The sequence below is a fragment of the Mesoplodon mirus genome, assembly GCF_964341445.2.
Source record: "Mesoplodon mirus genome assembly, chromosome: 11".
NCBI lineage: Eukaryota > Metazoa > Chordata > Mammalia > Artiodactyla > Ziphiidae > Mesoplodon > Mesoplodon mirus.
Genome location: NC_138987.1, coordinates 101,923,576 through 101,940,877, shown reverse-complemented (window position 1 = coordinate 101,940,877; position 17,302 = coordinate 101,923,576). Strand labels below are relative to the sequence as shown.

The 17,302-nt window shown below is 55.6% G+C and overlaps 1 protein-coding gene across 3 annotated transcripts; it reads left to right on the top strand.

Moving 5' to 3' along the window:
- The first annotated feature begins 348 nt into the window (after window positions 1-348).
- HDHD5 (haloacid dehalogenase like hydrolase domain containing 5) lies at window positions 349-12,397 on the top strand. Of its 3 annotated transcripts, none has more exons than XM_082634802.1 (8): window positions 349-465; window positions 4,242-4,445; window positions 5,319-5,431; window positions 6,729-6,822; window positions 7,990-8,023; window positions 9,395-9,569; window positions 11,295-11,483; window positions 11,752-12,397. In XM_082634802.1, the coding sequence occupies exons 1-8, from the start codon at window positions 358-360 to the stop codon at window positions 12,035-12,037; spliced, it is 1,203 nt and encodes a 400-aa protein (XP_082490928.1). In that variant the 5' UTR covers window positions 349-357; the 3' UTR covers window positions 12,038-12,397. The 3 variants fall into 3 exon arrangements, with proteins under 3 accessions (XP_082490928.1, XP_082490930.1, XP_082490929.1); XM_082634804.1 differs by lacking the exon at window positions 349-465 and adding an exon at window positions 598-992; XM_082634803.1 differs by lacking the exon at window positions 349-465 and adding an exon at window positions 598-1,001.
- The last annotated feature ends 4,905 nt before the right edge of the window (window positions 12,398-17,302 follow it).

Below are 17,302 nucleotides of genomic sequence, written 5' to 3'. Positions count from 1 at the left end.
AGCCCATGTGCCTAGAGCCCGTGCTCCGCACCAAGAGAAGCCACGGCAATGAGAAGCCCGCGCACCGCAACGAAGAGTAGCCCCCGCTCACAGCAGCTATAGAAAGCCCACGTGCAGCAACGAAGAACCAATGCAGCCAAAAATAAATAAATTAAAAAAAAAAAAAAAAGTACAAACTTTCAGTTATCGGGTAAAACTCAGAGACGGAGGCAGAACTACAGCTCCCGAGACGCCCCACGCCCCGCCCCGCCCCAGACACGGAGGCGGGACTACAGCTCCCGAGGTGCCCCGGGCGCCACCGGTCGCTGATTGGCTGAGCGGCGGTCAGGCGTGCGCGGTGCGCGCAAGAGGCGGCCCATGGCTGCCCTCGGCGAGGCGGCGGCGCGGTGGGCACCTGGACTGTGGCGGCGGGCGGCGTGCGCGGCCGCGGGGTTCGGGGGCCGCCGTTTCGCGAGCGGCTCACAGGTGAGGGCGGAGGGTGCGGGGCGGCGGCGGGAGGCCGTGCGGCCTCGCGGGCCGGGCTCGGAGCAAGGTGTCCGGCCTCCGGACGTCACTCCCCCCGCTCTGCCCGCGTGTGGTGACGTCATGTCCCCTGGGGCCCCGCCGCGCGGGTCCCTGGCTCCCCGGGGCTCCGTCCACAGAGCCCGGGGGCGAGGCGTGACCCCGTCGCTCGCGGGGGTGACCGGGGGGCGGGGACGCGGGCCCCCGTGACTCGCCCGCCGGGATGTGATCCAGGAGGACTCTGCGGCCCCCGCCCCGCGGGTCCTGACTTTTTGGACTTTCCCGGTGGAGAGAGTAGGAGGAGGGAAGAAAGGATGCGGCACCAGCTAAGGGATCAGCCCTGCCCGGGCCGCTTACTGCCTGTTTGACTTAAGGCAAATTGCCGCTGCCCCTCGGTGTCCGCGGGGGACCTCTAAACCCGCGGGTGCTCGAGTCCCACAGCCGACCCTGCATCCGCGGACCCGGCATCCGCGGATCCACCAACCCCCATGGTGTGTGAGGTTTGTGATCAGCAGTTGGGTGAATCCACACGTGAGGAACCCGGGGTTACCGAGGGCCGACTGTATCTTTATTGAAAAATATCCGCCTGTGAGTGGATCGGCACAGTTTAAACCTGTGTTGTTCTAGGGTCAACAGTACTTAGCTTTCTGAGCCTGTCTTTCCCCGTGTGTGTACCAGGGATAGTCCTTACCTTGCAGTGTTTTTGCTAGAGGGTACCTGGGGTACTTTGTGTGATGTAGGTGCAGTACTTTGCACAATCACCGCATGTAGTAAATTCTCGCAAACTTGGAGCTGGTTGGAGTGGACAGTGTCCTGGAAGGTAATTGTGATGCTGTTGTTGGAAGCACACCAGCCAGTTCCAGATAAGAAGCAAAAACACAAAGGAACACCTTAGTGGTCCCTTCATTTAAAACTAATCTTAAGACCGCACTTCTTTTTTTTAACTTTTTAATTTTTTTTTTTTTTTGGCCATGCCATGCGTCTTGTGGGATCTTAGTTCCCCAATCAGTGATTGAACCCAGGCCCTCGGCAGTGAAAGCACGGAGTTCTAATTCACTGGACCACCAGGGAATTCCTAAGACTGCACTTTTTAAAATTCATGTATAGTTGATTTACAGTGTTGTGTTAGTTTCAGGTATACAGCACAGTGATTCAGTTATACATATATATTCTTTTTCAGATTCTTTTCCATTATAGGTTATTACAAGACATTGAGTATAGTTCCCTGTGCTAAACAGTAGGTCCTTTTTTGTTTATTTTATGTTTAGTAAAAAAAACACATTTTATCACTGCCACAAATAAGAACTTTAATTAGAAGATCTGGCGTAATACCCAGGACTAATTAAAAAAAGCATGAAGTGAGAAAGAAAAAAAATCAAAATACAGATACAGAAGAGAATGAAAGAAAAAAAAAAAGAATGAAAAAAAAATCTAACCCTATGTCCTTTTCTCGAGGTGCCTTCACTCAAAAAAAAATTTAATAGATGTTATTCTTTTAGAGCAGTTTTAGGTTTTCAGGAAAGCTCAGCAGAAAGTGTAGAGAAGCCCCACATACCACCCCTCCCCCTGTTTCCCCTCTTGCTGACATCTCACAGGAATGTGGCATGTTTGTTAACAATTACTGGGGGCCTTTCATTTCTAGGTGGCTGGGTGCCTGGTTCTCTGTGTGCACTCACCTGAGGGGTTGGGGGTCGTGGTTACAGACTGCACAGAACAGATGAGGGAGCGTTGGGATATTGCGTCGGGGATATTGCTAAATTGTCCCGAGACTTTCTTGTTCTAAGTAGCAGGGTCTGTGGGTTCTTCTGTCTAAGAGAGCAAATCTTGTGACTATTTAGGATATGGCCACTAAGACCAGTAAAACTGTATGGTTAACTTTGGCAGCCATCAGCACAAACAAGCTGTTTTATTTTTTTAACTATGTAATTGTCAAAAATCTAAGAACAATATTATGAACTCTAAAACCCATCTTCCAGATTCAGCAGTTGTTAACATTTTGCTGCACTTGCTTTGCTTATCTCCCCCCACACTTTTTTTTTTTTGTGGCTCTAAGATTTTCAGACAAATCCCTGATTTCTTGTCGTTTGGACCCTAAATTCTTCTGTGTGTACCTTTAGGAAAATAAGGGTATTTTGAACATAAGCATAATGTGTGTGCGATGAAAGTGGCTTGACTTAGCTGGCGCCAACAAAAGGAAAATGACAGACAGGTTAGGTTGGATTTTTCTGACAGCTGAAAAACATCTTGTATGTTAACAGTTCATAAAATAAGAAATGGGATGAATTTTTAAAAAGGATAGCGTTCAACTTTGTAAATCCAAGAAATGCAGATTGAGAGGAGATAATCACTTTTTTAAACTTTGAAATTAATAAGATGTTTGATACTTAAATTCTTTGATACTGTGAAAATCATCCTTGGCAAGGGTACCAGGGTCCATGTGAGTTGATACTGTTTTGGAAAACAACTTGTCAGTAGGTGTTATGTCATTGTAATGTTTGCACGTTTTTGGCTTATTACTCTTGCTTTTAAGAATCTAGCTTAAAAGGGCTTCCCTGGTGGTGCAGTGGTTAAGAATCCACCTGCCAGTGCAGGGGACACGGGTTCGAGCCCTGGTCCTAGAAGGTCCCACATGCCGCGGAGCAGCTAAGCCCGTGCACCACAACTACTGAGCCTGCGCTCTAGAGCCCACGAGCCACAGCTACTGAGCCCACGTGCCTAGAGCCCGTGCTCTGCAACAAGAGAAGCCACTGCAATGAGAAGTCTGCACACCACAACGAAGAGTAGCCCCCGCTCGCCGCAACTAGAGAAAGCCCGCGCGCAGCAACAAAGACGCAATGCAGCCCAAAATAAATAAATTAAAAAGAATCTAGCTTAAGGAAAAGTCCATAATATGGAAAAATCAGTAAGCATGAAGAGTTCCTTACAGCATAATTTGTAGTAGCAGAAATGTGGAAAAACCTAAATGTCTGAAATAGGGGAAACCTAATGTTAGCGGAGTATTAACTCAGGATATTATGTAGCCAGAAACGTGTAGTCGGTAGGTCTGTGTGTATTGATATGGAAAGATAGCCAAGGGATACCAACGAGAAAAAAGGAAGACGGAAAAGAAAGCACAGCATAGTACCTACCACTTGTGTGTTAGCTAAAAGGTAAGAAAGTAGAACCATCCATGAAAAGTTTCTGGAAAATACACAAGAGGGGATGGTACTGGGCGGAGGTGGAAGCAAGAAACTTAAAAATTCTTTTTCTGTATCATCTGTAGCAACTGAGTGTTTTTTTTAAAAACTCTGTGTGTGTTGTTACGATAAAACAAAATTCTAAAAGATGGTTATGAAGGCTGTTGTAACAGATAAAAATGCTTCATGTCAAGCAAAAAAAAACAAGATGCAAAATTGTACATATAAGGTGCAGTCATGGCCGCGTGACAAACGTAAGAATAGAGAAAGGACATGAAATACTGATCGGTTGTTTTAAAGTGCTGGGTTTGTTTCTGAATTTCTCTATTTTCCAATTTAAAAAATTCCTTTATATTAATTATGCAAAAATAACTTTAACAAAATAGTTATATGCTTAAAAATACCTGAAAAGGCTTAATTCTTTGTTGCAGATGGATTTGTCCTATCGGCAGCCCCAAGTTCTCGCCTTGCGTTCGAGGCCCGGGCCGGCCCGAGGGTGGGGATGAGGCTCCCGCGTCCCCTCTGCCTCGACTCAGGGGCCGTTCTCATCTCCCCTCCGTGCAGAGCCCTCCTACCTTCGGCTTCCTGTTGGACATCGATGGGGTGCTGGTTCGGGGCCACCAGGTCATCCCCGCGGCGAGGGAGGCCTTCCGCAGGCTCGTGGACCCCCAGGGGCAGCTGCGGGTGCCCGTGGTCTTTGTCACGAACGCGGGGAACATCTTACAGTGCAGCAAAGCCCAGGAGCTGTCAGCCCTGCTGGGCTTCCAGGTAAGGAGCGGCCGGAGACAGGAGGCTGAGGACCTGGTTCCCGTGGAGCCCCCTCTCCAGCCCTGTGTCCCCTGCCCTGTGGGGGGACAATATGGATGAGCCCAGTACACATCTTCCTGCTGGAAAAATAACTTGAAGTTCAAGGCCAAACTCAGAGGGTAGAGCCTCATCAGCAGGGTCATTTTTTATGAAAATGTACGTGTTGAGCACAGAAATCCCACCTGTGGACTTGGCAGTTTCCTCTTTCCTCCTGGCCTCAGGGTCATGTGTTTCTAAATCTCCGTGCACCAGGTGGGACTCTGAAGTGACAGCCCTCGTTTCTCATAAGTAAGATGACACAGCTCAAGGAGCTCTGTCCCTCGTCACCCACCTGCGGCTCCCACCGTCCCCGCATTGACACGTTCTTTGTTGGCAGGGGATTTCGTTCTTGGAAGGAGTCCTTTGGAACCGAGAGAGTAAATCCCATGCTGATCAGCTGGGAGACACTGCCTGGGGAGGAGACCGGTTCCTACCCTGGTGTCCGGACAGTGGGGTTGCCATTAGCATAAATGCTGAAAAGCCAGGTCTTTACGTAGAACTGAAAATAGTCAAAGGTGGAGGCGGGTCTGAGCTCATGCACGAACCCTGTGGTCCCCAAGTCAGGCTGAGAAATCGGGGTGTTGGGAGCTGGGCCGGTGGGGCCCACGGTGGCCACATCTCCTGCGGGCTCTGGTGTCTGGGTCCCCTCACACCTGTCGGGGCAGCTCTGGAAGGGTTGGGCCCCCCTTCTGGGCAGGTTTCTCCTTCCTGGGCCAGGGAGCCAGCTCCCTGCTGCCGCCCTCACCTGCCCTCACCTGCGTGTCCTCTGCTCTGCATCTCTCGGCTGCCCTGCAGGTGGAGCCCGACCAGGTGATACTGTCCCACAGCCCCATGAAGCTCTTCTCACAGCATCACGACAAGCGGATGCTGGTGTCTGGGCAGGGGCCCCTGGTGGAAAATGCCCGAGCGTATCCTTTTGCTGCTTCCTGCTCTGCTGTCCTTGCCCTGCTGAAAGAACCGGGGTCAGGAGCTCTGGGCGCCCGTGGGAGGCAGGGAGGGAGGGCACCTCCCAGGGTGGCCAGCCCTGGCGCCCGGGGGTTCCCGAAAGCCAGCCCACCGCCTCGGGGCCTGCTGGGCAGTTCACAGAGCAGATTCCTGCCCGTTCCCTGCAGAGTCTGACCCACTGGGTCTGAGAACCCAGGCGGTTCTGTGGTTCGGTTTGGGACCCACGGCTCCCTGAGCGCGTCTGCAGGGAGCTCAGCCCCGGCGTGTGCTCAGTGAGGACGTGTCCCTGCTCTGAAGCAGCTCATTCTCTGCTGCTTCCGCAAACCCAAGAGAGCTGAGCACCGCCTGGGCGTGGCCGCGCGCTCGGGGGGCCGGAGCAGCACACGCTGGTGCTTCATCAGGGCTCCTGCTCGAGGTGGCGGAGTGACACACCAGGAACGGTGCAGGAGCGGTTAAGACGGCATGTGGCCAGAGGCTGGGAAGAGCAGAATGGGTCCGAGTGTCACAGATGCTGGGGGGGGACCACCCTGGAGCGGGGGTCACCTGTGGCTTCATGGGGGCTGGCTGTGCCACAGGAGGGGACGTAGCTGGGGAGCCTGCCGAGAGGAGGCTGGGAGGATGCCCGGAGCAGGAGGCCGGGATGGGGTCGGGTGGGGAAGGGGGCCAGGAAGGACAGCGCTGGGCTCAGGAACCTCAGACGTGGACGCTGAGGAGTACGGGTCTGTGCGGGTTTTATTGCTGATGGAAGCATCATTCTGGGGAGATGTGTTTTGAGGTGATCTGAACCTGCGTCCAGTTAAGACTGCCAGTGGGGACTGAGGACAGGAACACGGCGGCAGGTGTTGGAGGGTAAGGCTGCAGCGGGCGTGCTCCCTGCGGCCTCCCTTCTGGCTGAATCCGGTCCATCGTCCAGATTTAGCTCCGGTCTGGCTTCTCCAGACTCTGCTCAGCTTCCTCCCCGCCGAGGAGTCTCCTCTGAACTGTCCTCAGAGCCCTGGTTCTCGTGGCCCTGGGCCAGCGTGAGCTCGAGGACGGGGCTTCCTGTGTGCCTTTGCGCGGGCGGTGCCCAGAGTAGGCCAGGCCCCCGGATGTCCCCACCGCCTGCGCCCACGCCTGCCTGCAGCGCTCCTGGTCGGCGCTGGCCTCACGGGGCTCTGTCTGGGGTCGGGGCGGGTGGGGTTGATGTGGGCTGCGGTGGGGCCCTCACTTTAAAGGCGTCTCCCCGGCACTGGGCAGCTTTGCTTCCTGACCTCCTTCCAGATTGGGCTTCAAGCACGTGGTCACAGTGGACGAGCTGCGGGCGGCCTTCCCTGTGCTGGACATGGTGGATCTGCAGCGGCGGCCCAAGACCACGGTAATGGGACACGCTCGGGCCTCCCCGCTGACCCTGCAGCCCTTGCCTCTCCGAGCTGCTGGGGAGGGCACGTCTGGCCGAGGCCTTTGTTCCCGGACACAGGTTGTCGGGGGTGGTGAACAGGGCTGTCCCCTCTCTTTCCAGAGCCCTCGTGTCCCCCCCAGGTGGTAGTTTTGTGATTTACCAGCTTTCCTAGAGTCGCTTGGAGAACCGCTAGTGTTAAGTTAATCACTGCTCTGCTGTCCTGGAGCTCCTTACAGAGGGCCGGCCTGGTGGCAAGTGGCTTCCTGGGAAAGCGGCTCCCTGGGAAAGCGCTGGCGGCTCTGAGCGTCTGCTCGGGTTCCTTGGGGTTTGGCTCATATTTGAAGCTTATCTTTTCCGACCAGCGGTCACGGGGCCCCTCGTTGACCCTCTAGGGTGACCGCCCGTCTCCTGATGCCCCTTTGCCCTCTCCTTCCCTGCGGGAACTCTCTATCACAGAGTGTCTGTCACTGCCTGTTCCGTGCATGTCAAAGTTTGATGAACTGCAGTTATAAACAGGCCTGCTTTTGTTTGTCTGTGTAGCTCTAGTCCCCCCCCCACCCGAGCTTTCCGAGGGCTCCCCAGCCTTTGAGCTGCGCACGTTATGTGCAGAACCAGGTGCCAGAGTTGGCATGGCTCTCAGAGCAGTGCAGAGACAGCCCCGCCCCCTGCCCAGGGACGCAGCTCGCCCCAGGTCTCAGCTGGTTACTGGCAGAGCTGAGGGCAGGGGAGCTGTTCCTGGAAGGACTGGGCCCCCAGGCGGTGGTCCAGTGATGGCCCTGCCTCCGGAGTGACGTCAGGCTCCCGTCCCTTCCTGGGCTCACCTCGTCCTCTGCCACCTGATTCCAGACTCTCATCTCCTGTCCTTGCTGGAGGAGGACAGCTGAGCAGCCATCCCCTCCCTGTCTGACCTACACGCTTGATGCCCGCCGGCCTGGGGTGTGGCCGGCCTGAGCGCGCTCTCCTCCTGTCCCCTTGGACCTCTGCCCTCGGTCCTGTCCGTTTCTCCTCGGCCTGGGCTAGACCGAAGGGTCTTCCGTCGAAGGGTCTTCCGTCTGTCAGACACGTGTCTCTCCTCCCACCCCTTGGAAACCGGGCGTGGAAGGTGACCGTGGCATTGACGGGCTTGTTCTTTGTCTTTCGCAGCCCCTCCCAAGGAACGACTTCCCTGCGATCGAAGGTAATGAGGTCCCTGCGCGATGTGGGCGGGCTCTCCCTGCAGGCCCTGCAGCCTGGCGTGTGGCTGGGACGTTGGGCGCTGGGTCTCCTGGGCTCTGGTCTCGGATCTGCCAGTCACTACCTCTGAGACGTTAGCTGCTCATCTTTCCTTCCCCGTGTCACTTGCCCTATTGTTCCAGAAAAATCATAAGTGTAGAAAATCTAAGTGTGGAAAGGTACCTAAGGTGACCTGGTCCAGTGTTTCTCAGCCCTGTTAAACCCAGCTCTCCCGGGGCAACAAAAATATTGTAATGTCCCCTTTACTGCCCTAAGTGAATTCTTTCCTATACACAAATATTAAAAATTAATTAATTCATGGTAAAGCCCTAATCGTAATAGGGAGAAATAAAAGGAGACGTTTTTTAGTAAGGTCATCTGCATTTCAACGTGTAGTAATTATCCAAGAAGGCATAATTAGGTAGTGAAATGATTATACCAAAAGTAGAATCCCTGTGAACGGTACAGCTACAAACGCAGTGTGTTTACAGGTGTGTTTCATTGGTGACTCAGAAATTAGGAGCAGTGTTGCAGCTGGTGATGTGGTTTTCCAAAATGGGGAGTAACTCTTGGTAAAGTTTTGAAAAAACAAAGTACGTCTTCTCTTGACTAACATGATAGTTGCATTTTTGGAAAAATCAGTGTTTATGAAAAGTCTACCAAAAAATACTTTGTGTGGAATGGAATTAGGGTTTAGGCTCAGTTAATTATAAGCAAGTTGTTCTCCTGTGTGAGTGTCAGCTATTAATAGACGTGGGGAAGGTTTTGACTCTGCAGAACTGTCCTGAGCCTCTTGCATCCCAGTCTTCTCCTGGGCCTCCCCAGGAGTGTCAGTCCTTGCGACAGCTGAAACATGTCCCGGGGGTGGCCTGCACACTGGGGCCACGGTCTGGCCCAGCTCCCCGGTCTCGCAGCTGGCCTTGGCGAGGCGTGTGCAGCATGGCTTCCGTGCTCCGTCAGGCCTCATTGTATCCTCCTCCCAGCGTGGGTGTTGTCCTTGTGTAGCTCAGGAAGCTTAGACACGGTGAGAACTGGCCCACAGTCCCAGAGGGATGTGGACAGCGTCAGGCCTGTGACCCCGTCTCCCCGCCATGTGGCCAAGTGACCCCTGGGGCTTGGGGGACATGGCTGGGCGGGTGGGGTGCCGGGCAGGGCGTCGGTCAGCAGGGGCTGCTGCTTCTCTGCTTCTAACCCTCAGGACATCCTGGTGGAGCCCCTCCTGGGCTCGGCTTCGTCCACCTCCTGGGACCCATGCCCTCAGCAGGGCTGTGCACCCCCAGCCTCCCGAGTCCCTTCCACGCCCGGCACCCCGGCTCACCCCACCCCCACTCTGCAGGGGTGCTCCTCCTTGGGGAGCCCGTGCGCTGGGAGACAAGCCTGCAGCTGATCATGGACATCCTCCTCAGCGATGGGAACCCCGGCACCGGTCTGGCGACGGCCCCCTATCCCCACCTCCCTGTCCTGGCCAGCAACACGGACCTCCTCTGGATGGCTGAAGCCAAGATGCCCAGGTGAGGACTCGGGGTCCCTGCCTTGGCCCTGGGGGCCACCTCCAGCTGCCTCCTGGGCAGTCCTGCTGACGGCGCCTCGAGCTGCCCCAGTGCTCTGGGCTCAGACCCCTCCTCTAGGCCCTGGAGTTGCCATGGTAACCTGGCCTCTGGGAGCGGTCTCCAGGGCACTTCACACACTGATTGATAAACGAAAACTACCACTTACTGAGCACGGAAGGTGGATCGAGATGGTCTTTAACCCCCAGCGCCGACAGAGTCTCACAGGACGTGCTTTTTCTGGCTAGTGGAACCCAAGTGATGCTCAGTTCCTGTTACCCAGCTGCTCTTCCCTCACTGCCTTCACCCTGTGGTGCTGGCTCCTTCACTTCTTTGTTTCCTTCTGCCCATAAGACGTTGGGGAGGGGAGAGTAGGAGTGATTCCGAGGCCCCTGGACCAGTCACTTCCTCAGAGGCCCTCAGGCTCCAGGCAGGGCCCCACCTCGTCCGCCCCGGCACTGAGCACAGCACAGGCTGCCGTTTTGCTGGCCCTCAGGTTGCCCTCCTGGAAGGGCGGCTGCTGGTGCTGTTTGGCTGCTCTTGTCTGCGAGGCCAAAGTCTGGAGTTTCGCCCCCTGCCCTGCGTCCCAGTGAGCTGTGTGGTGGATCCGTCACTGAGGGCCTGAGGGCCCAACACGGAGCCCAAGGAGATGGGATCACCGTGTTCTCTCTCAGGTGCATTTCTGCAGCTCGAGGTCAGGTATTTTTTCTGGAACATTCTTCCTAGAGTTCGGGTTTGCTGACACTAGGTGAAGGGGGTTGGTTATGTAGGCTGTGGACTGAATGGCAGGAGGCAAATTACTATTTATAAAGCAGATTTGAGATCACTTTTTCATTCAATAATTTCAAAATTGAAAGTAGAATTCAGTATATAAATTAAGTGACACTGAAATGTAACTTCAAGATACTGAACAGTATCCGATAGGATTTGATTTAGCAGCAAGGGATGAAAACCCAAAAGAAAAGAATCTTAAACGAGATGGAAGTTTGTTATTGTGAAAAAGTCCCCCCATCAGGGACACAGGCACCTTAGCCCTTTCCTATGTAATCCAAAAGGGCTGCCTGATCTCCAGCCATCATGTCAGCATTCCAGTCAGCAGGAGGGAGTATGGGGAGGGTAGAGAAGAGGACCCCCTCCCCAGTTTCCAGGCTGCTTTCTAGGAGGTTAGTCCGGCACCTGTGATTTCATTGGCTCTTAGGCTGTAGCATAGTCACTGGCCATACACTTAGCTGCAGTGGGGGCAGACGGGTGCTTTCTGACACACGGTGGCAGTGCGCTCAGTGAAATTGGCACCGAGGAGTGAGGTGGGATGCCAGCCAGTATTCTGCCCAAGTCCAAGGCAGAATTGAAGCTGGGTCTCTGGTTCCAGCTCCACACCTTGGGCAGTTTACTCCATCTCTGGGCCTCAGTTTTCTCACCTGTGCAATGAGGAGAATGAACGCCATCTCATCGGGCTTTTTCTAAGGGTTGAACGTGATGTGCCATCTCCAGCGCTGGGACAGCGCTCAACAGACATTGTCAGATAGTCGCAGGCCATCAAGGCACATCCTACGTGTGATGGCCTCTCACCAGAAGTGATTCACTTTGCCCTGTCACCGTGCTCTGTGCCACCACGAGAGGGTGTCACACAGGGCATGTCTGAGCCTTGCGGCCCGGGGAGGGGACCGAGCGCGGCTTTTCCTCTGGCAGGTTCGGCCACGGCACCTTCCTGCTGTGCCTGGAGGCCGTTTACCGGAAGGTGACGGGCAGAGAGCTGTGCTACGCGGGCCTGATGGGCAAACCCAGCCTCCTGACCTACCTGTACGCGGAGGGCCTGCTCGCCAGGCAGGCGGCGCGGCGCGGCTGGGCGGCCCCCCTCCGGAGCCTCTACGCCGTGGGGTGAGCCCCGCCCCCTCCTCCGCCCTCTGCGACGCGCCCCCCTGCCCCAGTGGTCACCCCTGGCCCCCGTGTCCCCAGCCTTCCATCCTCGAGACGTGCCCCCCTCCCAGTGGTCACCTGTGGGCCCCTGTGTCCCCGCCCCTCCATCCCCGAGACGCACCCCCCTCCCGCAGTGGTCACCTGCGGGCCACCTCCCTCCCCACCCCCACCCCCCCCCCCGCCGTCCCGCACCTCCACCAGCGCGCTGAACTGTGCCTTCTCTCCCCAGTGACAACCCCATGTCCGACATCTATGGGGCCAACCTGTTCCATCAGCACCTGCAGACGAGGCGGGCGGGGGCGGCCCGGAGCTGCGCCGCCATCCTGGTGTGCACCGGCGTGTACAGCCCCCAGGCCCCCGGCCCCGCCGCCCCCGCCCCCGGTGGCGAGGGGCCTCCGTTCCACGGGCACCGGGACCTTGGCTTCAGCCCGGGGCTCCTGCAGGCGGCCCACGTGGTGAGCGACGTGCTCGAGGCCGTGCAGCTGGTCCTCGGCAAGGAGGGCTGGGCTCTGTAGCAGGGAGGGAGGTGGGCCTACTGGCCGCCCCCTGCGCCCCGCCTCCCCGCCAGCGCGGTGACACTCTCGCTCCTCCTGGGCGGGGCCACACGATTGTTCCCAGGGTAGCATTTGGGTAGCAGCCTCAGATTTTTCTAGGCTGCTTCCTGTCTGCCTGTGCTGGCAGCCTGACCCCAGGCTCGTCCTCACTCTGGGGGTCTTCTGCAGAAGAGGAGGCGGCGCCCGCCTCTGCCCGCTGCCAGCACGGGCTCTAACTCACTCTCAGACACTACTTTTTATGGTAGTTTAGCTTATTGCCCAGAGACTTTGGACTTATTTTTTTAAGTTAAAATAATTGTAATACATATTCATTTTGCTGTCTCTTGTGAAGCTCTGTCTGGAATGTACTAAAAAGTCCTGTGGGGGAAGACTCGTGGGCCGGCGGGGTGGGTGACCTTGAGGCCCAGGCGCTGGTGGCATTTCAGTCCCGTGAGCGCTGACCCCAGCGCACCGCAGTCTGGGCCGCGAGCCCCGAGGCCTGCCGTCGACTTAGCCACTTCCCTGACGTGGAAAGAAAGAGGAGCTTTTCCTCTGGTGACTCTGAACCCGTGTGTCTCGTACTCCTCCCTGTCGTGGTGGCCCAGTGAGACCCGTTGGCGCGGCCCCCGTCTAACCCCAGCAGCACCGGCCGGCTGCTCCCTCCCCTCTCCAAACCCTTGTCCCTGGGCAGCACCTGGGCTCCAGGGAGAGGCGAGCTGTGCCCTGCCCTTGAGCACCAGGGCTGGGCCAGCCCACCTGCGCCCCCAGCGCCCCCAGACAGCAGCAGCTCCTCCCTGCGTGCAGCCCAGCCTCACCTGCAGAACACCCGGGCCAGGGCCCCTCCAGCCCCCGACGCCCCCGGCAGCCTCCCCACTGGTCTACCCCAGAGGCCCAGTCAGATGGGAGGTCTGGTCTCTCAGAGGCTCAGGCCCCCTGTGACTTCTCGCCACAGCACGGGTGCCCCCCTTCCATGCTGTTCCACCACGTTCCCCTCCACGTCTCGTGGGTCCCCCACGTGCCCTCCTGCCTCGGGGCCTCTCGCACTCGCGGTTCCCCTCCTTCCGACATCCGCGAAGCTCTGTCCCTTTTTAAGGATAGGGGGATTGTCCCCTCGGAGAGACGCCCTCAACTTCCTATAAAAAGCAGCACTCTGGGACTTGCTGGCGGTCTAGCAGTTATGGCTCCGCACTTCCGCTTCAAGGGGCACGGGTTCCATCCCTGGTTGGGGAACTAAGATCCCACGTGCTGTGTGGTGCAGCACAAAACAAAAAACAAAAAGAGACAAAAACAAACAGCACTCTCTGCTGTCCTGCGTCACGCTCCCCACGGTCCTTATCACCCCGTGACCTGTACTTACTCCTTATTGCCCGTCTTCTGCTAAAATATGAGCGCTGTGGACTGTCCACGCTGGTTCCTTCTGAGTCTCCACACCCCCACACCGGGCGCTTGCAGACCCTGTGGGGCGTCCCACGTCACAGGCAGATGTGGCTTCTCGCCTTTCTGTCCCTGGGGGTGGGCTGGGGCCCCAGCTCCCTGCTCACAGCCATGGAGCCGAGCGCGATCCCCTCCCGTCTCCAGCTCCTTCCTGTCTGTGGACTGGCGCTGGCGATGTGGATGTCCTGTAGGAGCTATCTTAGGTGCCTCACTGTGTCATGTAGGATTTTGTTCAGCTGCTGGTTTCAGAAGCCTGACCACAGTGGCTTGAATGCTTTCTAAGCGTCAGGACGTTCAGAGCAGGCGTCTCAAGCACTCCGCTTGCCCACCGTGCTGGCGTGCAGGCCCGCCCACCTGCAGCGTGGCCCCAGCATCCACGAGAGAGGAGGAAAGGGTGAAGACACAGCAGGTGGGGCTGGACTCCCTTTAAAGAGCCTTCCCGGAAGGCCCACCTCGCTGGGGACTCCTGTCCTGTCCGGCTGGCCAGAGGCGGGTCACAGAGGCAGGCACCGGGCACACCATTGTGCCCACAAAATCAGTGCTTGTTCGTGAGGAAGGCGAGTAGAGGGGACGGTGGGCAGGTGGGCAGCAGTTCGGCCCCTGGGACCGAGCTCTGCGCTGGCTCTCCGTCTGAGTGCCCAGAGGACGTGTCTGTTGGGCCACTGAGCCACTGGGTCTGGAGGCCTGTGATGCACATGCTGGCCTTTTCCGGAGCACCTTACACAGGCATCACTGGTCCAAGGTTTGTCAGAGCCTCTCAGAGCCCCTCGCGGAGACACGGCTCTCACCACCCTGGTTTATAAATGAGGGCACGAGGCAGGCCAGTGATCCTTTCCTTTCAGAAACACTGACCGAAGACCCACTTGCTGCCAGGCCCCATGCCGGCTGCCACAGCAGCGACCAGCCATTGGCAACCACACCTGCCCTCGTGGGGTTCGCCTGGTAGTGACCACGCGTCCAAGGTCAGTCAGGAAATGGAGGGGCTGGGCTGACAGCTGGGCCTCCTACTCGGCCATGTTCTCCCGGGACCCTGCCCGCCCTCAGCCAGCCCACTGCCCTTCCCGTGAGTCCTGGAGCAGCTGCTGTTGCGGGTACAACCCCTCGAGCTTGCCCTGGGCCCAGGAGGCTCACAAGGGTGACTGGGGAGCGGGGGAGGAGCTGGGAAGTCAGCCGGGTGTGGCCGCGTGCCGAGGAGTCTTGCCCGAGCCCAGGTGGAAGGGACGGGGTGACAGCGTCTGTGCGCCTGCCCCTGGCTCTGCCCCGCGGCTGGCAGCTGCTCTCTGGGGCCCTTTCTCTCCCTTTCTCACTCCTGGTTTCCTGAAGGTGGCAGGAGCCCTTCCAGATGGGATGCAGGAGGGCAGGTGACTGCAGTAGGATCACGCAGGTGCAGGGCCAAGGGCAGGCCTGGGCACGTGGCTCCGGACGGGTCTCATTGCTCAGGGGCTTTGTCTGGACCGTGGAACCAAAACCCACAAGCAGCCGCTTCATTGCTCAGCCTGACTGAGTGAAATGTTATCTTTTTGTGTTTGAAGGAGCCAAGTGATTACAAATGAGACGCTGTGAGTCACCTTGAACAAGAAGTAAGTGCGTGTTTATAGTAAAGTGATCAGCCTTGAGCAGGACTGGACCGTCAGGTGCCCACTTGGGTCCCCAGTCCTGAACCCCAGCACTTTCTCAGTGTCCCCATGGTGGTGGCAGCTTCTGGCCTCCTGAGGACACCTCTGGGCTGAGGCAGGTGGGGAGCCAGCAGGTAGTCAGGGCTCCCAGCAGAGCTAGGGTTGCCGTAGCAACCGGATGCCGCCTTGAAGGCGGATTTTTAAAATATCTTGGCTATAATAGTTTTTTCCCCCCAATCTCTCTGTCACTTCCCCCGTGCTGCGTGGTGTGGCGAGGCTGGGTCGCCCGGGGACGCCTGCCTGCTCTCTGCCTGGGGCTCCTGGCAGCTTCTTTGGGGGCTGGATGTGGGAGGAGTGTCTCTGGGTGTGAACTGCTGCGAAGCTGTCAGAGCTTCGGCTTTTGCTTCCAGCCTTCTCCAGCTCTTGGATCCAAAAACCTTCTGTCATTTTCTCTTTTTGGGGAGGCAGAGAAGCAGGGTCTAGCTTGAAACTCTCACCCCCCCAAAAAAAAACCCTCCCCTCCCTCCTCCCACTCTGGCCCATACCCCTACCAGAAGAGCCATAGCATCCTGGGACCACTGTCTGGAGGGGGAGGGGTGTCCCCTCTCGTCTGCTTTTTCCTTTGGTGTTTCTAACTTCCTCTTTTGGCTTCATTTATTCCCTCAACAAATGCCTGTAGAGCACCTACTAAGCCCCTGAAAGAAATGAAACACTGCCTTGTCACGGAGAAGTTCATCCCCGTCTTCATCTTGGACTTGGTCCTATCAGATTTCAAACTTTTTTCTAAAGTTACAGTAATGAAGACAGTGTTCTCTTGGCAGAGGGAGGGATACAAACCCATGGGACAAAACAGCACTCAGAAACACATATATGAAAGTACGGCTTAACAAAATAAATGTGTATTTCTTGCTCATTTCATAGGCTGATGAGGGCTATGTGCTGTTCTTGGCCTTTCCCTCCAGGTGGTGACTCGGGCCTTCAGGCCCCTTCCGTTTGTGATGATGTCATCTTCAAAGAGGCAGGGAGGTTGGATGAACGTGGAGGGACTTGGGTGAGCTGTGGTCTTGGTGGTCAAAGTAATCCTTGTAAGACTGTATTATCGGGTTCTGTGACATACATAGATCTAATATGTGCAAACAATAAGAGTACTAAACAGGGAAGAGGGCAACAGAAATATATAGAGTTTTTGAGTTTCTTGGATGTGTAGATTAATGTTTTTCATCAAATTTGGGAAGCTTTCAGACATTGTTTCCCTGAGTATCTTTTTTTCTGTTCCCTTTCTTCTCTCCTGTCCTTCCGATGCTCCCATCGTATGTATGTTGATGCAGTCAGTCGTGTCCCATCTCTCTCTGAGGTTCTGTTCCTTTTTTTCTTAATTCTTTGTTCTTCAGAGCGTTTAATTTCTATCAATGTATCTTTAAGTTGGCTGATTCTTCTGCCAGTTCAAAGGTACACTTGAGTCCCTCTGATTAGTTTTATATTTTAGCTAATGTACTTTTCAACTCCAAAATTTCCACTGGGTTCTTTCTTTTTTTTTTTTTTTTTTGTCTGTGTTGGGTCTTTGTTTCTACGCAAGGGCTTTCTCTAGTTGTGGCAAGCGAGGGCCACTCTTCATCGCGGTGCGCGGGCCTTTCACTTTGCTTCCTCCCTTGTTGCGGAGCACAGGCTCCAGATGCGCAGGCTCAGTAGTTGTGGCTCACGGGCCTAGTTGCTCCGCGGCATGTGGGATCTTCCCAGACCGGGGCTCGAACCCGTGTCTCCTGCATTGGCAGGCAGACTCCCAACCACTGCGCCACCAGGGAAGCCCGGTTCTTTCTTTTTATTATTATAATTTCTATCTCTTTAGAGACATTCTCTATTTGATAAGGCATTGTCATCACACTTTCCTTTAATTCTTTTAACATGGTTTCCTTTAGTTCTCTGAATATATTATAATAGCTGCTTTGGAGTCCTTGTCTGGTAAATCCAGTATCTGGGCCCCTCAAAAGCAGTTTCTATTGTTTGTATTTCTTTCCTTGTGTAGGGGTCACACTTCCTATTTCTTTACGTCTCATATTTTTTTGTTGAAAACTGGACATTTAAGATAATATATTGTAGCAACCCTGGAAACTGTGACTCCTTACCTCCCCCATCCCCCAGCCAGGATTATGTGTTATTGGTACTTGATTTTTTTGTTATTTAGTGGTATGGGTGGATA